Genomic DNA, 21,111 nt, shown 5'->3' on the forward strand with positions numbered 1-21,111 from the left:
GTTCACCTTGTACACAGCTTTGTCCTTCTCCTTTGAAGAACTAAAGTGATGGAGATATAATTCGCACGTCACTGTGCCTTTTGGAAAGGTGACATTTAGGATTGAGTCTGCATTCTCAGAGTTGTGCACCTGTCAACAGAGTCTGACTGTAGAGTGTTTTTAATCACTCCACAAAGAAACCCGGTTCCCACTACAGCCATCCTTCACCACCCCCACTCCAGGCCAGCACCCGCCAATCCACCTTCTTGCACTGTGCCCTTTCCCATTCTGGATATTTCACGCAATGAAATGGAATTACACTGTGTGGCCTTTTGTGTCTGTCTCCTTTTGATTGCCGTATTCCTGGGACTCATCCACGTTGAGAATTGGATTCTGTCAATTCTGTCAAATTGAAACTGTCAATTCTTCATTCTTTTGTTATGCCTTCACAGCATTCTACATAAATGCATTCACCCCTGGAAGGGCATCTGAGTAGCCTTGGCTCTATGCATACTGCAAAGAATGCCTCTCCAGGTGTCTTTTTAGCAGCTTGTGCACAGGCGTATTTCTCTCGGGTGTGTTCCCAGCAGTGCAATTGCCGGGCCATGTTCTGTTGTTAATTTGCTCTTTCTAGGAAGCCTGAGTGAGGGCAATAGTGCCCCAGCCTGTGAATAGCCATAGACACTTTGGTTACACAGAGAAGATGGCAGGAGGTTACACACGAGGTGACAGGGTTTGGTGACAGATATACCTTGATCATCCTGTATTAAGGCACAAGGACAGATGAGGCCTGGTTATTCACTGGAATAGATGTGAGCATCTGCCTGGCTGGATTCTGTCTGGGTCTGTCTGCTTTGGGGAAGAGAATCCAGAATTCCTATTTCCTGATGTGGGTTATTTCTTCATATATGGTTGGTCTGTGAGTCTCCTTGTCAGGAACGTCCTACATGAGAAGTTCCTATTGGGCCCTATGGGACGAAGACTAGTATTGAGTCCTAGTTAAATCCAGCTCTTCTCATTGCCTTCCAGGTACTTGATCAAATTTTTATCCAAACTGTCTGAATATCAGGATGTAAACAAGATGACTCCTAGCAACATGGCAATCGTCCTGGGACCCAACCTCCTGTGGCCACAATCAGAGGGGTGAGTCCAGGGAGGGGAGGGCCCCTAGGGTGCCAGGCATGGGCTGCAGGACAGGAAGCCTGGGCCCTGGGTCACATCAGCCTGTTAGCTCCAGTTCTGTTGTGGCCTGCTCCTTCCTGGAGTCAAGAGAAGGAAGAGAATTTCCTACAGCTCTTCCTTGCTGACAGACTCAGAGCTATGGGTCTGAGGAAGGTGTTCTTGGATGAATCTAAATCAGAGTGGAGGGTGACAGAGGAAGGCAAGGGACATCATGGCAGCAAGCAAGGCAAGCTCTCTTGGGCCCTCTGGAGGCTTCCATAGGAGGATAGCTCCTAACATCTAGACCTAAAAGGATATTGGGCTGTCTGTCTGCAAGATGCAGTAGATTTGAAAAGCAGGCAAGCTTGCCTGTGCCGAAATGAAAAAGCATTTGTGGATAGTGTGGTCACTAGGAGTGATTCTATTCGTAAAGCTTCAGGGAGGCAGCTGACAGCAGCTGACAGACCCAGGCTTGCAGGATTCTAGGTCAGGGTCCTTTTTTGAGCTTAGTGAAGCTGTCCCCCTCCCTCAGCTGGTTAGCCCACCCCTCTGCTCTGTTGGCAGGAACATCACCGAGATGATGACCACAGTTTCACTGCAGATTGTCGGCATCGTGGAGCCCATCATCCAACACGCAGACTGGTTCTTCCCTGGGGGTTAGTATCAGCACTCACCTATGGGGGACAGAGGGTCAGAGGTGGGGGTAGGAAAGTCACTATGAGCTCAGAGCCTGTGAAGCCAGGGGTGTTTTCACTCCTCCTGCACACAGCCGCTGATGCACCAGGCTTTGGAGCGGAGTCTGGGATGCTCCCCTCTCTATCCCTGCCAAGGAGACATTCTTTTGTTTTGTTTTTGTTTTTTTTCGAGACAGGATTTCTCTGTAGCTTTAGTGCCTGTCCCAGAACTAGCTCTTGTAGACCAAGCTGGCCTTGAGCTCACAGAGATCCGCCTGCCTCTGCCTCCACCGCCCAGCTCCAAGGAGACATTCTAGTACCCGGGTGGTCCATGCCTTCTGCTAACCAGGTCCATGGATTCTCCTGACCTAACATCTACAGCGTGGTTTATTCACATCTACAAAACATGGGAAACTGTTTGAGTGTAGAGTGCCCCTTAGCTCCAAACTGCTCACTTTCCAAATGCAGAGGGTGGCTGAGCCTGAGGCGTGTGGTGGGGGGCAGGGAAGCACTTCCGCTCAGGGCTCAGGCATCATCTGGGCGCTGCCTTTCCACTGACTGAAATGGTGGTCTTTGAGCTGCCCCTCAGTGCATAACAGCAGGGCTCCAAGGCTTTTTGTGTGTATGCCTGGTTCAAAATTAGATCCTTGAGACAGTTCTCTACAAGGGAATTTACAAGATGTGATGAGCCATGGGAGTGCCGTTACATGCATGTTTCTCTGTGGTGATCATTTTATGGAGACAGCAGTTGTAATAATATTTGCTAAAAGAACAACACGCTGATCCTGTATGTCATGTGGAGTAAATGCTGAGGGTGAGCTTTAGCTGCTAACTTGTGTGAGGACAAAATGTGATCAAGGCTGGAACCCTTGCATCATAGTTCAGTGGTCAGGGTTGACCCGGTTATCTTCCTCTGTTAACAGCATAGTCTGGCGATTGCCCAGTCTCTTCATTAGCTGATCAGTACAATGAATTAATATCACGGGGTCAGCTGGTATAGACCGTGAGGTGAATTTTTCTAAAGGCAGCCTGTGAGCAGCTCTCATCCAGGAAGGGAGTGCCATTAGCAAGAGATCACGCACACTGGTCCTTTCTCCCTGCAGAGATAGAGTTCAACATCACAGGCAGTTATGGAAGTCCAGTCCACGTGAACCACAATGCCAACTACAGCTCAATGCCCTCTCCAGACATGGACCCCGCTGACCGGCGCCAGCCAGAGCAGGCCCGCCGACCCCTCAGTGTTGCTACGGACAACATGATGCTGGAGTTTTACAAGAAGGATGGGTATGAGCTAGTATCCCTTTTTCAGCATTGGAAATATTGGTTTGGGGGAGGGTGTGTTTAAGAAAATCAGGATTGACAGGAAGGCCATACTTATTAATGACACTTGAGGTGGCTTGTAGCAATTCATTTGGGACCTCATCCCTGATGCTTTTTTTCTGTGATGTCTGGGACAGGTTTCTTTGGCCTACGTCTCTTTAAGCCAGAGGTAAATACAGCCTTCTTAACTGACCAGATTGCCATCAGTACGGTTAGTTCTCAGCAAATATACAAATGTTGGTCAGTAAAGGGAATTGATTTTTCAATCATAAACTTCAATTTTCTTCTTATTTATTTCAACATAGTCTTATATAGCCCAGGCTAGCCACACACTGCCCATATAAACAGGGATGACCTTAAACTTCTAATCCTCCTGTTTCCAACTGCCAAGTGCTGGGACTATGTATCCGTATACCTGGTTTTAGGCAGTGTTGGGGACTGAACTCAGGGCTTTGTGCTAGATAAAGGCTCTGGCAGCTGAACCACACCCCCAGCCCCTAAGCTCCTTATTGACTCAGAATACACCCAGAATACACCGATGTGTAGCTGGGAGTCCAGCCCAGTGGCACAACTCGTGCTTTGCATATGTGAAGTTAAATCTCAGTAGTATAGACGTTCCCCAAAAGAGCCAGCATGTGTAAATGTGCGGCCATTCCTGCCTCTGCATGGTCTTTGCCTGCTAACCTGCCATCTTGAGCGGCTTCCTTGTATTCGCAGCACCTTTAATGAACAAGTTTCTCTGTGAGAGAGGAAAAGAAACCTCACCTAGGAGAGACCCAAGTATACAGCTTTTCTAAGTTCCTCAGGGTCTGTCTGCTTGAATGCAGTTCAAGTGCAGCCAGCCTAGTGGGTGGCATGCCACTCCTGAGCCCATTAAATCAGTTTACATAATGCCTAATTACACAACGTGATCCCCTTAGTAAGCAGCAGGGGCATAAACAGGTTATATAACCCATCCCAATGAGTCCTGGCGAGCGGTCACCCGGGGACAGTCTATGATGGGAGTCCAGCCCACCAAGGGTATCAGCACACCTGCTGCTGGAGTGGCTTACCAGGCTTTGCCACGTCAGTCAGTTAAGTAGACCGGGATTAGGAATCAAAAACTCCTTCCATACAATCACAATCTACAGCTGCTTTGGGGCAGGAGCATGGAACCCCAAGTCAGAGCGTCTGAAACTGGGATGACAGGAACCAAAGCAGCCAGATGCCGCCTTAAACCAGGAACCACTAGGCTGTACTGCAAAGGCAGATGTCAGAAGGGCCCGGGGGACCTGTGGAAGGGTAGCAGTCAAACTGTCCCTCCTCCTTCTGCATGGAGTTGGCACTGGGGGCTGGAATTTATAGAGAAGCTCTACGGCTGTGTCCCGTAATATAGGAGGTAGGGGTGGGGCGGCTGTCTTCAGTGGGTTACTGCTCCTGCTTGTGACCGACCTTACTCAACAGACATGATGTGTGAGGTTGCATGTAGTTATTTGAATATGTGTGCATTTGTGTGTTGTTTGCAGGGAGAGGGAAAATGGAAACTCTTAGGTATTCAAATATGGAACAGAAAAATCTTTACCAAAAAAAAGTAGCAAAACTAGAATCAGAGAGACAGAAATCTGGAGCACGCCTTGGGCGTTTCTTTTAAAACTCATTCTAAGCAGCAGCCCAGTGCCCATGCGACCCCTCGCCAAGCCACCAGCACGCCCTCATGAGTAGATGCTGGTGATGGCAGCAGCCCAGTGCCCATGCGACCCCTCGCCAAGCCGCCAGCACGCCCTCATGAGTAGATGCTGGTGATGGCAGCAGCCCAGTGCCCATGTGACCCCTTGCCAAGCGTCAGCATGCCCTCATGGATAGATGTGGGTGCTAGCAGCAGCCCAATCTCCATGCGACCCCTTGCCAAGTGTCAGCACGCCCTCATGGATAAATGCTGGTGCTGGCAGCAGCCCAGTGCCCATGTAACCCCTTGCCAAGCTGTCAGGGTACATTCATGGGTAGATGGTGGTGCTGCCCAAGCCATAGAGAACACCTCAGAACCACTGGGCTTTTCCAAGTCTACTGACCTCTTGCAGTACACAGGTGTGGCAGCAACTTGACCAATGACATTTCAAGCTGATGCCACATCTCTAGTGTAGTCCTGCAGCTTCAGAGCACTGGGAATGAACTACCCCATCTGTGTGCCATGATGATCTTAGGTTGGGGACTCTGGGAAGCTAGGTGTGTGTAGGTGTATGTAGGCACTTCTACCAAGCCTGGTGACCTGAGTTAGATCCCCAGGCATCACATGGTTGAAGGAGAGAATTAACTCTCAGAAGTTATATTTTGACCTCTACAAGTGTGCTGTGGTGCATTTACACACACACACAAACACAAACATACATGCATGTACACAAGTGCGCACACACAAAATCTAAGTTTATAAACTCAAAATTTCATTTCCATCATCTACCCTCCCCGTCTATGTATTGCTGCAGTACGTGAAGTAAAATGTACTGTGTGTGTTTTAAAATGTATATTCCACAGCAAATGAGATGGAAAGCATAGTTTAAGTTGACCTTCAAAGAGCTGTCTGACAGGGCATGGTTTGAAGCCATGTACCACATGATGACATTTGGGTGATGATTGTTCACATACATGACCGTCATATGAGATTGTGTATCTGATGATGTCACAGCCAGCATAGTATACTGTAAGTATACTCTGTCACGTGCAGACAAAAATGAAATTGCCCAGCAACAGATATCTAGAACAGTGGTCAGTTCTGAACTTTGAAAGAAAGTGGACTCATTGCTCTTGGAGGGAGAAGAGAATATTCTAAATCCACTGAGCAGCACAGTGTTCACTAATTCTCAACTTCCCCATTTCTGAGGTCTTAATGTATCTAGAGAAAAATGTTAAAGTCTTGTTAAGTCTCCCACTGAAATGTTGACATGGATCTTGTTGGAGGTTTTTGCCCAAGATAAAAGAAACTGTAAACTATGTAACAATAAAGCTGTTATTATAAAATCAGAAAAGTTAGGACAGATAAACCAGATAAAATTGGGCCAGAGTGGGAAGTCTTCTGTCAGCGTCAAGATCATTTTTTGGGCCAATAGCTTCTGAGTCTTAGATGTCATGTAAGGCAGCTAGCCCTCCACCGGGCTGGTCACGAAGCCTTTCTGAGTCACATCACCGCAAGTGGAATGTCTCCAGTGAGTCATGGGTCAGAGTTAAGAGCTCAAATCTGTGGTTTTCATCATGACACACAGGATGGTGGCTACACACAGATACGGGGTCCAAATCTGCAACCTGTATATATTACTTTGTTCTGGAAAAAAAAGATCTTTTGCAAGATCTTGAAGTAGGAAGCTGCACTGGCTTCTCAGTGGTCCCTATAGGACATCATTTATAGGAGGGAGGCAGAGAACCACAATGCATTAGAGCTGTGAAGGTGGGGCTAAGATTTGCAGGTGGGCTGATACCAGAAGTTGGGACAGAAATAGATCACATGTCCCCTAGAGCCCCTGAAGGGACCACAGCCGCACTGCTGCTGAATGGACCATTGTGATAGAGAGCCTGGAATCTGCTTCCAGAACTGCTTGTTTATAGCTGTTGTTTGCCCATTTTGTGGCACCTATCACTGCCGCTGCAGGAGCCTAATACAACCATTAGCAGGTGCCGGTGAGTAGCATTGTGGGAAAGATGGCAGCAGACACATGAGTGTCCTTGTCTCCGTGTGTTATGTACATCGGACAAAGCCTGTTCCTGATTATGTCTTGTACCTGGATAAACAATGAAGTCAACTCTGTGTCATCTGGTATAAATTTAGCGGTTTCAATATGCAAGATAACTCTTTCTGCATATTGTGAATCTGTAACTATATTAAGAGGTTCTTTTAAATCCCTTAGCACCATAAGTAAGAATGGCATATAATTCTGCCTTCTGGACAGAATTATAAGGGCTTTGTTCCACCTTACTCAATTTATCTGACTTGTAACCTGCGTTCCCTGATTTATTTGCATCAGTATAGAACGTATGAGCTCCAGTTATTGGAGCATCACGTATAATTCTAGGAAGAATCCAAGAAGTTCTCTTTATGAGGTTAAGTCTACCACTTTTGGGATAGTTGCTATTAATTTCTCCCAAAAAATTAGCACAAGCTCTTTGCCACGGTTCATTGTCTTCCCATAACTTTTTTATTTCTTCAGTAGTAAAAGGCACTATAATTTCTGCTGGATCTATACCTGTTAGTTGACGAAGTCTCAGCTTACCTTTTATAATTAATTTAGAGACTTTTTCCACATAAGTTTTTAATTTTTTACTTGGTTTATTAGGTATAAATATCCACTCTAAAATAATATCTTCCCTCTGCATTAGAATCCCTGTAGGAGAAATTCTGGAAGGCAATATGACTAGGATGCAGCTAAGATTTGGGTTCACTCTATCCACATGTGCCTCCCGTAATTTTTCCTCAATCATTGTCAGTTCCTTTTTTGCTTCAGCTGTCAGTTTTCTTGGACTATTCAAATCTTTATCACCATCTAAGGTTTTGTTTAAATGAACTATTAGATCAGGTGTTATCCCAACAGCTGGTCATAGACTGGAAATGTCTCCTATTTGTATTTTTCTCTGTCTACACTCTGCCAAGTGTTGGATCTTGTATCCTATTCCAAGCATTTTAAGCTGCTTGGTGACATAGACACAGTACTTCGTCATAAAGAGCTTGGACCTGTGGATCAGCATATTCTCCTGCACCAAGAATCTGATCTTGGGAAACCTCAACACCTTTTGCTCTTGTGTTATGTACATCTTCTTGCATCAGAGCTAGCCATGGTGGTGTTCTGGAACTTCTGAGACTAGCCCAATATGTTCTTCCTATGTCTCTGGGGACACTCAATCTTATAATGTTAGTGCAAAGTCCAAGCATCCCCTGCAGAGAAATTGTGGTCCCAGAGGGATCTGTCCCCAGGGAGCAGGGAGCTGACAGCCAGCTCTGTCAGGAAGTTTCAACTTTTGAGTGCCATTCCCACATCTTTAAGGTAGCAGAGTAGTACACACCAGGGCTGGAAGAATGATGACTCAGCAGTTAAGAGCACTTGCTGCACTTCCAAAGGACATATGTTCAGCTCCCAGCATGGTTGGGCGGCTTCCAATCTGTTGCATGGGTTTCTGTGCCCTCTTCCAGCCTCCATAGGCACTCTCACATGTGTCTCACATGTGTCACAGATGGCAGAAGAACATACATATAAAAATAAATCTTTAAAGGAATGGCATGCCTGGTCCACTCCTCTGCCACCAAGGCATCCTGACCAAGCCCTTTCCTTGCCTCTTAAGTACTTGGTATTTTTCTCTGTCTACACTCTGCCAAGTGTTGGAGCTAACTCTACAAGCATAAAATATACTAAAGCCACACTGACCAAAGACACCTGAAAGTCATAAAGGGCTCTCTTTAACTTAGAAACCATTCTTCAGGCAGGAAGGTCTTGACCCTTTATAGTCAGGTCCCCTGTCCTCTGTCAGTCTGTTCTCCAGTGAACCTTTCAGCCGAGACGACAGTTCTTATTCCTGCCCCCTCTACCTGCCGTCCAGGGCTGAGTACCGGAAAGTACAGATATAATAGTCAGATCCTGCTAATGGAACCGAATCCTTGCCATAGCCAACTTCAGAGGAAGAGAGTTTACTGTGAAGAATGGCTTTAGACTTCAAACTGCTGCTTGGCCTGCTGGTAACCTAATGTCCTTCTATAGGGCCAGCTCCTAAAGGCTCCATCATCTTCCCAGAGGACCAGAGGTCAGGCTTTCAGCACATAGGTCTTTGGAAGACACTGATTCCAACCATGCCAGGCGGGGTTGTGCGAACCTCCCCCTTAATTTTAGTTTCTTACTCCTAGAGTCTTCTGTTAGGCTGCAAGTATTCTTTTTGACTGGTCTGACGGGCCAGAGTCCTACAGGACAAAGTGACAGAAGGAAGAGGGGCTCTGAGTCACCCTTCTTCCATGCTTTATTGGTAGGGAAGAACTCAAATATTAAACCCAGGCAGCATCTTCCCAGTGTCTCCATCTCACACTGTCCCCAGTTCACTAACACAGTATCCTTCCTCACCCCTTCATAAACACAGTCCGTGCCTTCATCGAGTAGACATTTTATTTTGTTTAAGACAAAGTCTCATCCTGTAGCTTTGGCTGTCCTGGAACTCACTATGTAGACCTGTCTGTCTCTGCTTCTTGAGTGCTGGCATTAAAGATGTGTGCCGTCATACCTACTTAGACACCTTTTAAAGTCATATATACTTGGCATCTGAGTGACAGGACATTACCACTGCTGATTCTTCCTCAAGACTGTCTGCCCCTTACAAAAACAGTTTAGGACTAGAAATAGTTCAAAATTTGAAGTATATGCTTAAACACACGAAACATCTTGGGGGTGAAACCCAAGAATAAAAATGAAATATGTCTCTCTCAGATAGATAGATAGATAGATAGATAGATAGATAGATAGATAGATAGATAGATAGATAGATAGATAGATAGATAAGACAGACAGATAGATAGATATCCTGAAGGTCATTTTACACAGCCTCTTTCCTGCTCCTACTTTGACTGCAAGTCCACACTTGAGGCCACATGTAGGAACTCTGACATTCTCATCAGCTCACAGAGCTTTGGGATTGAAACATTCTGCATATCACATTCTCAGATGAAGTGTGTTCGCCTGTGCCTGGTCTCCTTGGGCTGATGGTCTTATGTTCATTATTCTATAACCACTTCCAATGGAGAGAGGGTGTGCCCCTACTCCTTCACAAAGGATTCTCAAAGATGGCTCATCTGTATCTGTATTGTATAGCTAATAATTGCCAAGTCTGGCATTCATGCCAATATGCACTGCCTCCAAAGCACACTCTGCTGCCTTGAACAGAGAGAATACGTAGTCACCACATCAGAGATGCAATACAAACCAGCCCGTAGGCCCCTCCTCCAAGATATATTCTCATTTGCTACAACCCCACCTCATCGTCTGATGAAATACCATGTCATAGCTGGGCACACATCCTCTTAGACATACTTCGTGTTTATATCAGTTCACTTTCTGTTGCTATAACTGAATGCTGGGGGTTGGATGCCTTAGCCAGTGTTCTATGCTGTGAAGAGACATGATGACCATGGCAACTCTTATAAGGGAAGCCTTTAATTGGGGCTTATAGTTTCAAAGATTTATTTAGTTTATTATCATCATGGCCGGTCAAGGCAGCATACAGGCAGACATGGTGCTGGAGAAGAAGCTAAGGGTTCTACATCTTGGTCTGAAGGCAGCAGGAGTCTGTACTGGGCGTAGCTTGAACAAATGGGAGACCTCAAAGCCTGCCCCCTCATTGACAAGGCCACACCAACTCCAGCAAGGCCACACCTCCTAATAGTGCCACTCCCTATGGGGGTCCATTTTCTTTCAAACCACCACACTGGGTAAAGACAAGAAGGTTACATAACTCATAGTTTTGGAGCTTCCAAGGCATGGTGCCGGCCTTGGCTTAGCAATAGTGAAGGTCCCCTTGGCTGCATCCCATGGCAGATGGCAGTAGGAGTATATGCGAAAGCAAGAGACGGCATGGCAAGACGTTTCGGGAGCATGCCTGCCCTTTGGTGAACATCTCTTATGTGAGAAGCAGGGTTCCACCAGAAACTTCTCGGGTCCTTCTGAAGACAGTGTCGCTTGTGACCCTATCACCTCGACCCCAAGGTGCGTGGGTACCAGCTCCTAGCATCTTTTACCACATTCTCAGAGGACACACTATAGCCCTCTCCAAACCACAACACCATGTTAAATGCAGAACAACCCATTCTGTCACTTTTTCCCCCAGGCAGTGCTATGAGGTATGTCAGGTCTGTCATCACAAGTTACCCTTATGGTTACTGTAGGCAGGAAAGAAGGATTTGCCCCGTTCTGTCTATGAGGAAAGAGTTACAGGAAGTCAATAATAATTGGTCTACCTGGGCCTGGAGGCATGGGTCATCTCAGAACCAATTCTTTGTTAAAGTCTCATTAAAAAATCCAAAGTATAATTTTTTTGCAAATCTCATGCAAATGGTGCTTGGTTGTATGTGAAGACACCCTTGTAATGCCAGCCCCTGGGAGGTGGAGGCCAACCTGTGCTCCACAAGACTGTATGTCACAAAAGCCTGTAGTAACAAAGAAATAAATGGAAGGTTCTGGTAGGCAGGGAGGAACGAAGCCTTGGCATCTGGCCTACCCACATGACTCTCAGTGAGGGTTGTCTGGCTGATGTTTCCTTACTCTGCAATAGTAGGAACCCAGCACTTCGATCTTGACTCCCAGATTCTGCAGGCACACCCCTTGAGTCCTTCCTGCTTCCCCAAGAGAGATCCTGAGGAGCCAGAGCACAGTGCTCCAGGAGGCTCTCCCTGGGGTTCGCAGTGTGCCTCCTGTTTATAGATTCCCCAACCTTAGCTTTCCATGGTCTCCTCCTAACCTGGTATTTGCTCCCTTTCTCTAAGGCTGGCCCCTCGGTTTTCACAAGAGTGAGTCATGGAGGTGCTGGGGCCTCCACGTTGACTGAGTTTCCATCCGCAGCACCTACCGGAGTCACCCACTTCCATTCTGTCCCCAGTCTGCTCTGATCACTCTGTGAGACAACAACAAAGACTTGAGAACTGTCGATTCAGACTGACAGTCTAATCCCCTCGTCTGTGGGCAGCCCCTTTCGGAGCAGCTTTGTCATGGCTGTCATGGGCTGAGTTTATGTGGACGTTCAGGCATACAGAATTAGCAGACTGCTCCTTTGAGTCTAAATGAATATTTGAGTATTTGTGAGCATAGCCTCCACCTTTGCTATTGAGTCATCCCAAGATTCATATAACTACTTGAAAATGTCAGTGGACATGGTATGCGTGTTCACTGAACCCACGATGTCCCACCCATCAGGCTCTCCAGCAGGCAGAGGGGTGTAACTGGCATAGCCAGCAGCCTCTGGTGAAGGCGGCAGTGTGCACTCAGCTTGGAATTCTTAGTGGCTGACATTTGCCAGTCATAATTACCAGGGCTCGCTCAATACCTAACTGGTACCCAAACCTGCTCTTTCTGCTGCTGAACCAGATCAGTGGGTAGACTGGGGTCTGAGGTTCCCATTATTAGAAGCTGCCCTTGGAAAGAGAAAGAATTTCTCACAGCTCTGCTTCTAAGGACCTAGCTTTCCCTCCCCGATGAGGGAAGGCCTTCCTAAGTAGAAGAGAACATGGCAGAGCAGAGGGGTGGGGCTTCTGGACTCACGTGGCTGCCTGACCTTGGACACTAAGTATTACAGCCTCCCTCCCTTTGTTCAGGAATAAGCTTTTCTCCCCCTTTGTCCTGATAAATTCTGAAATCCAGAAAGCATAGTTTGCTGATCCTCCTTGGCCTGCTGTCACTACCAGGGGGCACTCATGGACCCCTGCTCCAGTTTGATGACATTCCTGAGGTTCTCTGGATGCTCTCTGAGGGTGCTTGTTGAAGATGATGAAAGCCAGTGGGTCCTGGGAAGAGATACTCCCCCTCCATTCCAAGAGGCCCTCTTGAAGCCATCTTCAAGGGCACCTAGAAATGGCAGCTATAGCACTAGGCACGAAAGGTTCAGGAAGCTAAGGCAGCCTCGGTTGGTTTGGTAGCACCCTCACAGGACCCCTCACCTCCGGTCTGTGCTGAGGTGTGTTTCCTTGAAGGATCCACTCCACCTGCTACAGCTTATCTCTGTTTTGAATTGGCCTCTCATCCTGCTGCACCTCTATAAGGTACATGTGCCCAGTTTAGACAGGCAGGACTCCACGGTGCACTAGCTCAGCCCTTTGGACCACTGAGGGAGAAGAGGGGTGATGAGCACGGGCATGTCCTCTTACTTTCCCCTCCTGTGCTGAGAAGCACTAGAGACGAGCGTGTCCTGGAGTGCGGCTTGTCCTCACACAGAAGTCCGTGTCTCCCTCCATATCAGAGTTCCTGTATTAGTCAACGAAGCTATTGCCCAAGGACACGGGACCAGGTCCCCCTGGACCGAGTGATGGGGTGCTAACTGCTTTCTGTGTTTCAAACAACTTGAAAACAAGTAGATGTCTGGCACTCTGATGATTCCATCGTCCCCAAAGCCCTGGCAACTAGACAGCTCTGTTCTATCCACTGACACGACTGTGGCTTGGAGGGCAACTACACAGTAGTCACCCTGTCACACAACCCGAACGTTACATCAGGACTCTGACTATCACAGTTCCCCTTGCAGACATACCACCTGTGTCCAAAGGAAGCTGTAGATTCATTGACACTAATATCTGTATGTTTCTGTCCCTGCAGCCTTAGGAAAATCCAAAGGTACAGTATCCTCTGGTAGCTACGAGGTCACTTGCAGTCTCTTAAAGCAAGCGAGCTGTGTGGTAGTGAGCTCGGCAAGAGGGTGAATGTGCCATGTTTGGTTGCTTGTCCGACTTACTTGGAGCTGTGTGTCCATCATCAAAATAGACTCCGAGCCTGGAGGGACCAGAGGCATGAGCAGCTCCTTCCATGCTATATAAATACGCAGCTGTGGCCTACAGAGGTTGTGCCTTGACAGGATACCCAGCAGTGGCAAAGCTGGGGCTAGAACCCACCTTGCAAAAAGGATGTATTTAGAAGTCTCCTGCCGGTTGGTTCACGTCCTAGACCGGTGCTGTCTATCCATGTCCCACCCTCCTTCATCTCACATGGGAAGAACATTTCCCTTGCCCCACAGGTAGGCCGCATTCTGCTCTGAGGACAGCTTGAGTTCCACACCCCAGGATGCTTTGGGGGCCATTATCCCAGGGCCTGCTGGCTTTGGCAGAGGGTGAAAGCACAGCTTGTGGGCTCCCAAGCTGCTGGCTGTGCCCCGTTGTGTGTTGCCACTGTGGGAGGGCAGCTCGTGCCAGGCCTGGGCTGGTCCCCAGCAGCCCGGGCACTGGAGCGTTGCTAGCCACACCTCTCCACTGTAGGCATTGCTTCCCAGGGCCCAGGAGGGTGCTAAGGCTGCTGCTCTCTCCTAACACAGATTGCTTGAATGTCTCTGCTTCATGGGGGAGGGAACATGTCACCTGTCACACGCGGGTAAGCAGATGTCTTTGTGTCCCTCGCTAGCATGGGTGTGAGGGTCATGGACACATCTTGGGTGGCTCGAAGAGGCTCCTCTGCTGGTCGGAAAGCATCCTGCGCCCCGCCTTCCATGCAGCCTCCTGCCCCACCCTCCGAGCTGGCTGCACCCCTGCCATCACCCCTGCCGGAGCAGGTCCCAGACAGCCCCGCCACTCCGGCTCCTGCACTCTCTCCATCAGCTGCCAGCCTGCAGCCCACCCCTGAGCGCCCCAGGTAAGCCCAGCCCCCGCCATGGAAGGCTGGTCTGTATGCTGGGGTACATGCTGGGGTGCCTGGGCTCTGGCTCCCACTCCAGGCCTCCTGGACTTGCTCACCCCCACCCCGCCACATCAGAACATTCATGTTTGGCTTTCTCCATCCTGCCAGCGCCCAGTCATCTGCATCACCTGCCCTGGATTACCAGGTGAAGCACAGGCTTCCCAAGAGCAGCATCCCCAAGCAGACATAGAAGGTGGCACTTCTCCAGCCCCCGCTGGGGACTTCCCACCCTCCATGTCTCTCTTCCCCTGCCTGCATACGTTCCCTGGTTTGAACTTGAGGATGTCAGCATTTCTCCCTTCTGCCTTTACGTTTGTTTTCACTACTAACATTAGTGCAGACCAGAGGTGTAAAGGTGGCAGATGCCCAGGGCATGGTCATCTTCACAGCGTGCTGTCTGCTGGTGTTGCCATTCCATCACCAGTTCAGTGAACATTACTAGAACTCTCTCCGCCTAAAGCTAGTAACGTGGGATTTCTGTCTATATTTCATGCCCTCCTGACACAACACTAGGCTCAGTGTGGTCCAGGGTGGAAGGCAGGGATACCGTACCTGGTGAGGCCCAGGCAGAAGGCAAGACCTGGAAGCAGAAGCGCACCATGGAGTGGTTTGTTTCTCTTCTCATGCAGCAACCAGAGAACTAGAGAGGCTGCTTGCTTGGGCAGCTATGCTAGGGACACACACACCCTCACAAACACGGGTGGGATGAGGTGCTGGGTACCCTGAGCCTTTAACTTATACTATTCCTAAATCAGATTGCAGTTATTTTTTTATTGTTTGCTTCCTTTAATGAGTAGAACACAATTCCATTTCAAAATATAAAAGTGACAAAGGGCAAAGGAGATAACCATGGATTTGGGGAGTGGCACCCAACACCGGGTGTGCTGGAGTGCTTGCTGACTGTAGCTCAAAGAAGCCCTGATGCTGGCTTTGCACCCACAGGACTCTGGGTCCATGGGAGTGCAGTGAGATCTTAGAGATGTAGATGTTGGTAACAGTGGTCCAGACAGAAGAGACACATGGCCAGATTGACTGAGATGGTCCCCTCTTGCAGCATTCAACTGCATCACTGGTTGTCCCATCTTACAAAAGAGATGCAGTGTGGCTTATCTGTCCATATGAATACTACTCCTGAGGATGGATCTCCTGGGCTCTGAAGTCACTCCAGGGCTATTGTGCATTGGTACCTCTTAGGGACACTTCTATGGAGGGTGTCACTCACTGGTACAGATTATTGCAAGTGTCAGACATGTCCCCTTTGATTGGAGAGCCATTGCCAGAGGCTTGGCAGTAGAGGTTGTGTTACTAGCACTTGCTGGGCACACTGACTCTAGGAAGCCCTCATGATTCTGGTAGCCATGATGATGGAAGGAACAAGAAGATCCAGGTCTTTAGCTTCAGAATGACTCAGATTTCCCTGGTTGAGGACAGCACATAGAGCAGCCCCATGTGTGTTCCATGGTGCTCCTTGGTCACCAGAAGGCAGAGGATGCTGGCTGTGAATACAAGCTGAGGGTGGAACCCAGACCATCAGTGCTTCAGGAAGGGAGAGGCACCTCCCCTGTCCGGGACCATCAAAGGCATTGAGAAGGGACTGAGACAAAGCAGTGAGAGTTAGCAGTGCAGGGAGCAGGATGGATGCTGGAGCTGACTGTGCTCAAGAGTTCCCTTGTCCTGTGTGTTTGTGTTTCAGTGTGTCTAAAGGCAAGGAGCTGTCTCCGGGGTCCGGGCAGAAAGGAAGTCCAGGTTCCATCCCGGGGACAGCCTGCCCAGGGTCGCAACTGGGGCCACAGCCGGCTGCCAGCCCCAGCCAGCTTCCTGCAGACCAGAGTCCTCACACCCTCCGGAAAGGTAGGTCCCCTCTGCCAAGCATTCTTAGGCGGGATATGGACGTTTTCCCCATTAGCAAGGGCCTCCTGAAACCTTTGCTTAGTGAATCCCCAGTCTCAGCGCTGAGCTTTGAGAAATCACCCAACCCCACCAGCGACCGCAGTGGGTCCATAGGACATGGATGGAGGAGCACAACTTCTGGAATGTATCCTGACGCTATGGTGCTTCACCATGTAATGCCGCTGAATTACCACACTGCTGTGGAGAAAATCTTGTTCTTCACACTATACAAAAGAGGCCCGTTTATTCTTTTAGAAGAGGCTAAAATATTCCCAAGGCATGTAGGAGCAAGCAGAAGATAGAAACCTGACTCCAAGTTGGCAGAGCCTATCTCTTATCCACACTGCAGGGAGACAAGCCTGGGAAATAAGATATCCTCAGAGTGGCTTTCATGGAGTGGCTATGGAGAGGGGCAAAGATGGGGAGGAGGCCACTGGGCCTCTCTGGAGACTTAGATGAGGTCCTAGCATTTGTGCCGGCAGCCAGCCCTCGGTTCTGAAGACTAATGTTCGTGTTCTTGGGGCATTTGCCTGTCAGTGGGATCTCCTGGGTACTTGATTCCATTGTGGAGAGCGTTCATTTTCAATTCAAGGTAGCAGGCATTCTCTAGGATTAGTAATAAAAGGGGAAAGAGAAGCATTTCAGAGAGGCCGGGGCAATGCTGCGCTTTAAAATGCAGCCATGTGGGGTGTGGCTCGGGGCCTGATACTTTCTTACTCCCCAGCATTGCAAAAGAGAAAATTACAGTTGGGCCATCCCTACTCGTGCCCAGGGAGTGCAATTCTTAATAAGAAAGGGGTAAAAGACAGTGACCCCTGGCCACAGGCATGGAAGTGGGGGATGCAGTTACCAAGTCACAGTTGTGAGAGGCAGAGTTCAAATGTTCCATTGCACAGTGGGCTAACTATACAGTCCATATACAGTAATTAATTAGACATTTCCAAAGAACTAGGGAAGTCTTGGCCAGTTCCCAGCACACAGAAGTGATCACACTTGGGGACAAGGGAATGGTAATGACTGTAATTTGGTCATTATGTATTGCGTTCCATCGATGTACAAAAGCTATTATATCTGTTAACTCAAAGATTACAAACCAAAGCCTGGGCGGCCAGTGCCCAAACATGAGAGGGTATCTGAGTCAATGTGGGCTGGAGGTGTCTGGAGCCGGAAGATTTATCAATGGGAGACCAAGTCATTGTGCAGCTTCCAAGCCCATTTTCTTCTCTGGCACCCCTGAGCAGCTGTGGTCCCCAGTAGAGCCAGGCTTACTGACTTCCTCTTAGAACTCAGCAAGGAGAGGAAGAGAAGAAAGTTAGCAGCAGGTGGTAAGTTAAGAAAACTCAGCGGTCTCTGAATTTTTACAAGCTCATTGGCTACTCGTGGCATCATGGGAGGAAGCAATGGCAGCTGGGAACCATGAGGACACACACTGCCAGTCGTCCCCGTGAGCTTTCCTGATAATCATTTGTCCTGTGTTGTTTTCTCTTACAGTTTCAAAGAAGTTGGCACCGATTCCTCCCAAGGTCCCCTTCGTGCAGCCAGGGACTGTTTCTGACCAGCCCACTGGCCAGCCATCCCCAGTCAGCCTGTCTCCCACTCCACCGAGCACTCCATCCCCCTATGGACTGAGCTACCCGCCAGGGTACTCCTTGGCCTCTGGCCAGCTTTCTCCTGCCTCAGCCCCTCCCCTGGCCTCTCCCTCTGTCTTCACAAGCACTTTAGCCAAGTCTCGGCCCACCCCTAAGCCCCGACAGAGGCCCACCCTGCCGCCACCTCAGCCTCCTAGTGTCAGCCTGTCGGCCTCAAGTCCACAGTCCACGGAGCACCCCATGCTAGACGGCATGTCACCGGGGGAAAGCATGTCTACAGGTATGCAGGCCATGGCTGTCTGCAGGGCTCCTGGGACGCATAGCAGAGTGTGCCAGGGCCCGGAGCAGCAGTCACCTCTGGCCACAAGCCCCCTAGGGAAAGCGGTCCTGGGGAGCAGTCGGTGTGCAGGGAAGCTCTTGGGACTGCTCCAGCCTAGGGATCTAATTCTGTGCAGTTGGTGGGACTGAGTCCTTCGGAGTGAGACCTCCAGAGAGGCTGGCATCAGAGCACAGAGGCGGTGTCACCTTCCCCCAGAAAAAGCCCAGCAACTGAACAGTACAGATACTTATCTGGAGGAGAGCACCTTGCCCTGAGGAGAAAAGTAAGCCTCGCTAGGGAGATGCATTTGCAGACACATTTTACAGATGGGTCACCTTCAGAAAAATAAGTCTCCTCTTCTCTCACCAACTCGCCCCCCCCCCCAGCAGCAAATTAGTCAGACCCACAACTGCTTTACTGCATTGTACTCTAAATTCAAAATGAAGGTGGAGTTGTCTTCCCAGGAAAATGTATGAAATTACAGTTTGTGGCCACTGTTGGCTGTGGAAGAGTGAGGCATTTGAAAATGTCTCTCGGATATTCACCTTACACAATTGTAAGGTTAGGGGCTGCTAATGTCCTGTGATCATTCCCTTATTCCGGCTGTCTTGGAGTGTCACAGTACTGTCAAATATCCTGCAGCAATACTACACATACATTGTCGTAGGGTTCTATGGCCATGATAAAACATCATGAACGAAAGTAACTTGGGGAGGAAAGGGTATTAACCTTACAGTTCATCATCTAGGGAAGTTGGAAAAGGAACTCTGGGCAGGAACCTGGAAGCAGGAGCTGATGCAGAGGCCCTGAAAGAGTGTTGCTTACTGGCTTACTCCTCATGGCTTGCTCAGTCTGCTCTATTATAGCTCCCAGGACTGCGATCCCAGACATGATGGTGAGAGAGAACCTACCAGTGGCTGGACCCTCTCTCCTATCATCAGTTAAGAAAATGTATCACAAGCTTGCCCACAGGGTAATCTTGTGAGGGCATTTTCTCAAGAAGGTTCCTTCTTCCCAGTTGACTTTGGCCAGTTGACTCATGTCCAGTTGAGAAACCAGTGAACCACAATAAATACACCACACCCCAATATGCGCATACACATTTGTATACCTCTTTACTTAGCACCCACGTACACACAGCACATATGGACTACATGCACATGCAGCACACACAAATATATAAGCTATACTTGGACCACATGTACACACCATACACATATAACACATGTACATAGAGCATGCACAAACATATAGCACATGACATATTCATGCACACACATTAAGAAAACCACATGCCTACATGCATTATGTGCCACAAGTATCATATGCCACACACATACAAAGACCACCAACATACTTGGGTACAGTGGGACCTTGCTCAGATACTGCCTTCTTTCCCCCACCACATCATCACAAAACTTGACATGTTCCTCCCTAGTTGAGTTGGCAGCCAGCTTGTGGGGGTGAGCTCTTGGCTGTCCATGAAAATGCTACTCAATAGCAAGCGCTGTGGTGGGTCAGGAGTGGCAGCCTTATGGGGAGAGCCACCAGGCAACCTGGCTTCTGTACTTTCAGAAGTGATGAATATTGAACACACAGCTGCTGTCACCCATTACATACTGAGTAACACTATATTAGCTGATATTGAGTACACAGCCGTTGTCACCCATTGACTAGCTCAGTCAAACCTAAGGAGCGTCCTGAACCCGTGGGCACTGGCCAGAGGTGCTTGTGGGACTGCACCTTCAGCATTCTAACCACTCCCGGGCAGGGATACAAGGTCACCCATTCTGCAAGACATAGGATGAACAGCGATGTCACTCAAGAAAATGGAAAAGAACACAATGACATAGTGGTAGGTGGGTATCAGCAGTCAAGGAAGGACAATGCCTCTTAGCTTGTGAGGCATAGAAGGTCACTTTCCATAACCCAGGCCGAATGTCTGTGACATTTTGACTAAAGTAACATCCTGCCCGACGTCTCTGTCGTTTTAGTGTTCTCTGGGCAGCAGACCATTGTGTGTCGTGTATGTATAGGTCTGACAGTGCAGACTCTGCAGTCAGTGTGGCCTATCTGGGACTGTGACATGGGCAGTGTTTTGTTACATGTGTTCCATCCTGTTTGTTCCTCTCTCCGAATCCTATCATTATGTTCTTGCAGCTGTGTGACATGAGTGACGCAGTGTTGGATACGTGTGAGGGGGATTTTCAGGGTAAGCTGGCCCCAGCTCACCTCGCTTTACACCTCCTAGCTGGCCCAGCCAGCCACCTGGCTACCACCCCTCCCACCAGCCCCTCCCCTCACTGCATGTGGCTCAGACCCACCAACAGCATGCCTACTTCACTTACTGGCTTTCCCCAGCCTCAGGGAGCCCCCTGGCTTAGGAGCCTGTGGCTTTCTGAGCTCACTGGCCTGTCTTTCCTTTCTTTTCATCAGGAGCTGGGGAGACACCCAGCAGAAGGACCCAGACCTTCCTTTCCACCCAGATCCCCTTTCCTTAGATTAACAGTTTGCCCAGTTAACAGGCCTGCTGTAATAGCTCCTGAAGTTTTTGTGCCCAGAGATTGTTCCCTGCACCCCTTTGCTTGAGGGACATGTCCCCAAGAACACTCACCAGGTGAAGTCTGGCACAGGGCCACAGGTTTGCACAGGCTGATCCCAGTGCCACTGTCAGCGCTAAGGCAAAGCTTGGATGGTCCATAGGGCAGCACTTCTGTGCTAACAGTAGCCAGCAGGTCGTCCGTCCAACCCTGGGCAAGGTTTTGGGGGCATTTTATCATTATCTGCTTGGGTTCCCTCTCATCAGGAATAGATATTCA

The 21,111-nt window shown here is 48.9% G+C and overlaps 1 protein-coding gene across 4 annotated transcripts in view; it reads left to right on the forward strand.

Annotated features, from left to right (window-relative positions):
* The window catches only part of Arhgap44 (Rho GTPase activating protein 44), a 159,790-nt gene that overhangs the window by 135,956 nt on the left and 2,723 nt on the right, over positions 1 to 21,111 (forward strand). Inside the window, exons 14-21 of one of the 4 annotated variants that reach the window (XM_005349867.2) lie at positions 1,009 to 1,122; positions 1,705 to 1,796; positions 2,918 to 3,098; positions 13,427 to 13,444; positions 14,222 to 14,449; positions 16,188 to 16,345; positions 17,876 to 18,253; positions 20,453 to 20,504. In XM_005349867.2, the coding sequence (XP_005349924.1) occupies positions 1,009 to 1,122; positions 1,705 to 1,796; positions 2,918 to 3,098; positions 13,427 to 13,444; positions 14,222 to 14,449; positions 16,188 to 16,345; positions 17,876 to 18,253; positions 20,453 to 20,460 (1,177 nt within the window). In that variant the 3' untranslated portion in view covers positions 20,461 to 20,504. The remainder of the gene's footprint in view (positions 1 to 1,008; positions 1,123 to 1,704; positions 1,797 to 2,917; positions 3,099 to 13,426; positions 13,445 to 14,221; positions 14,450 to 16,187; positions 16,346 to 17,875; positions 18,254 to 20,452; positions 20,505 to 21,111) is intronic. The other 3 variants (XM_005349865.2, XM_005349866.2, XM_013347276.2) reach the window with 3 other exon arrangements.

This window comes from Microtus ochrogaster, chromosome 7 (genome assembly GCF_000317375.1).
Source record: "Microtus ochrogaster isolate Prairie Vole_2 chromosome 7, MicOch1.0, whole genome shotgun sequence".
Classification (NCBI taxonomy): Eukaryota; Metazoa; Chordata; class Mammalia; order Rodentia; family Cricetidae; genus Microtus; species Microtus ochrogaster.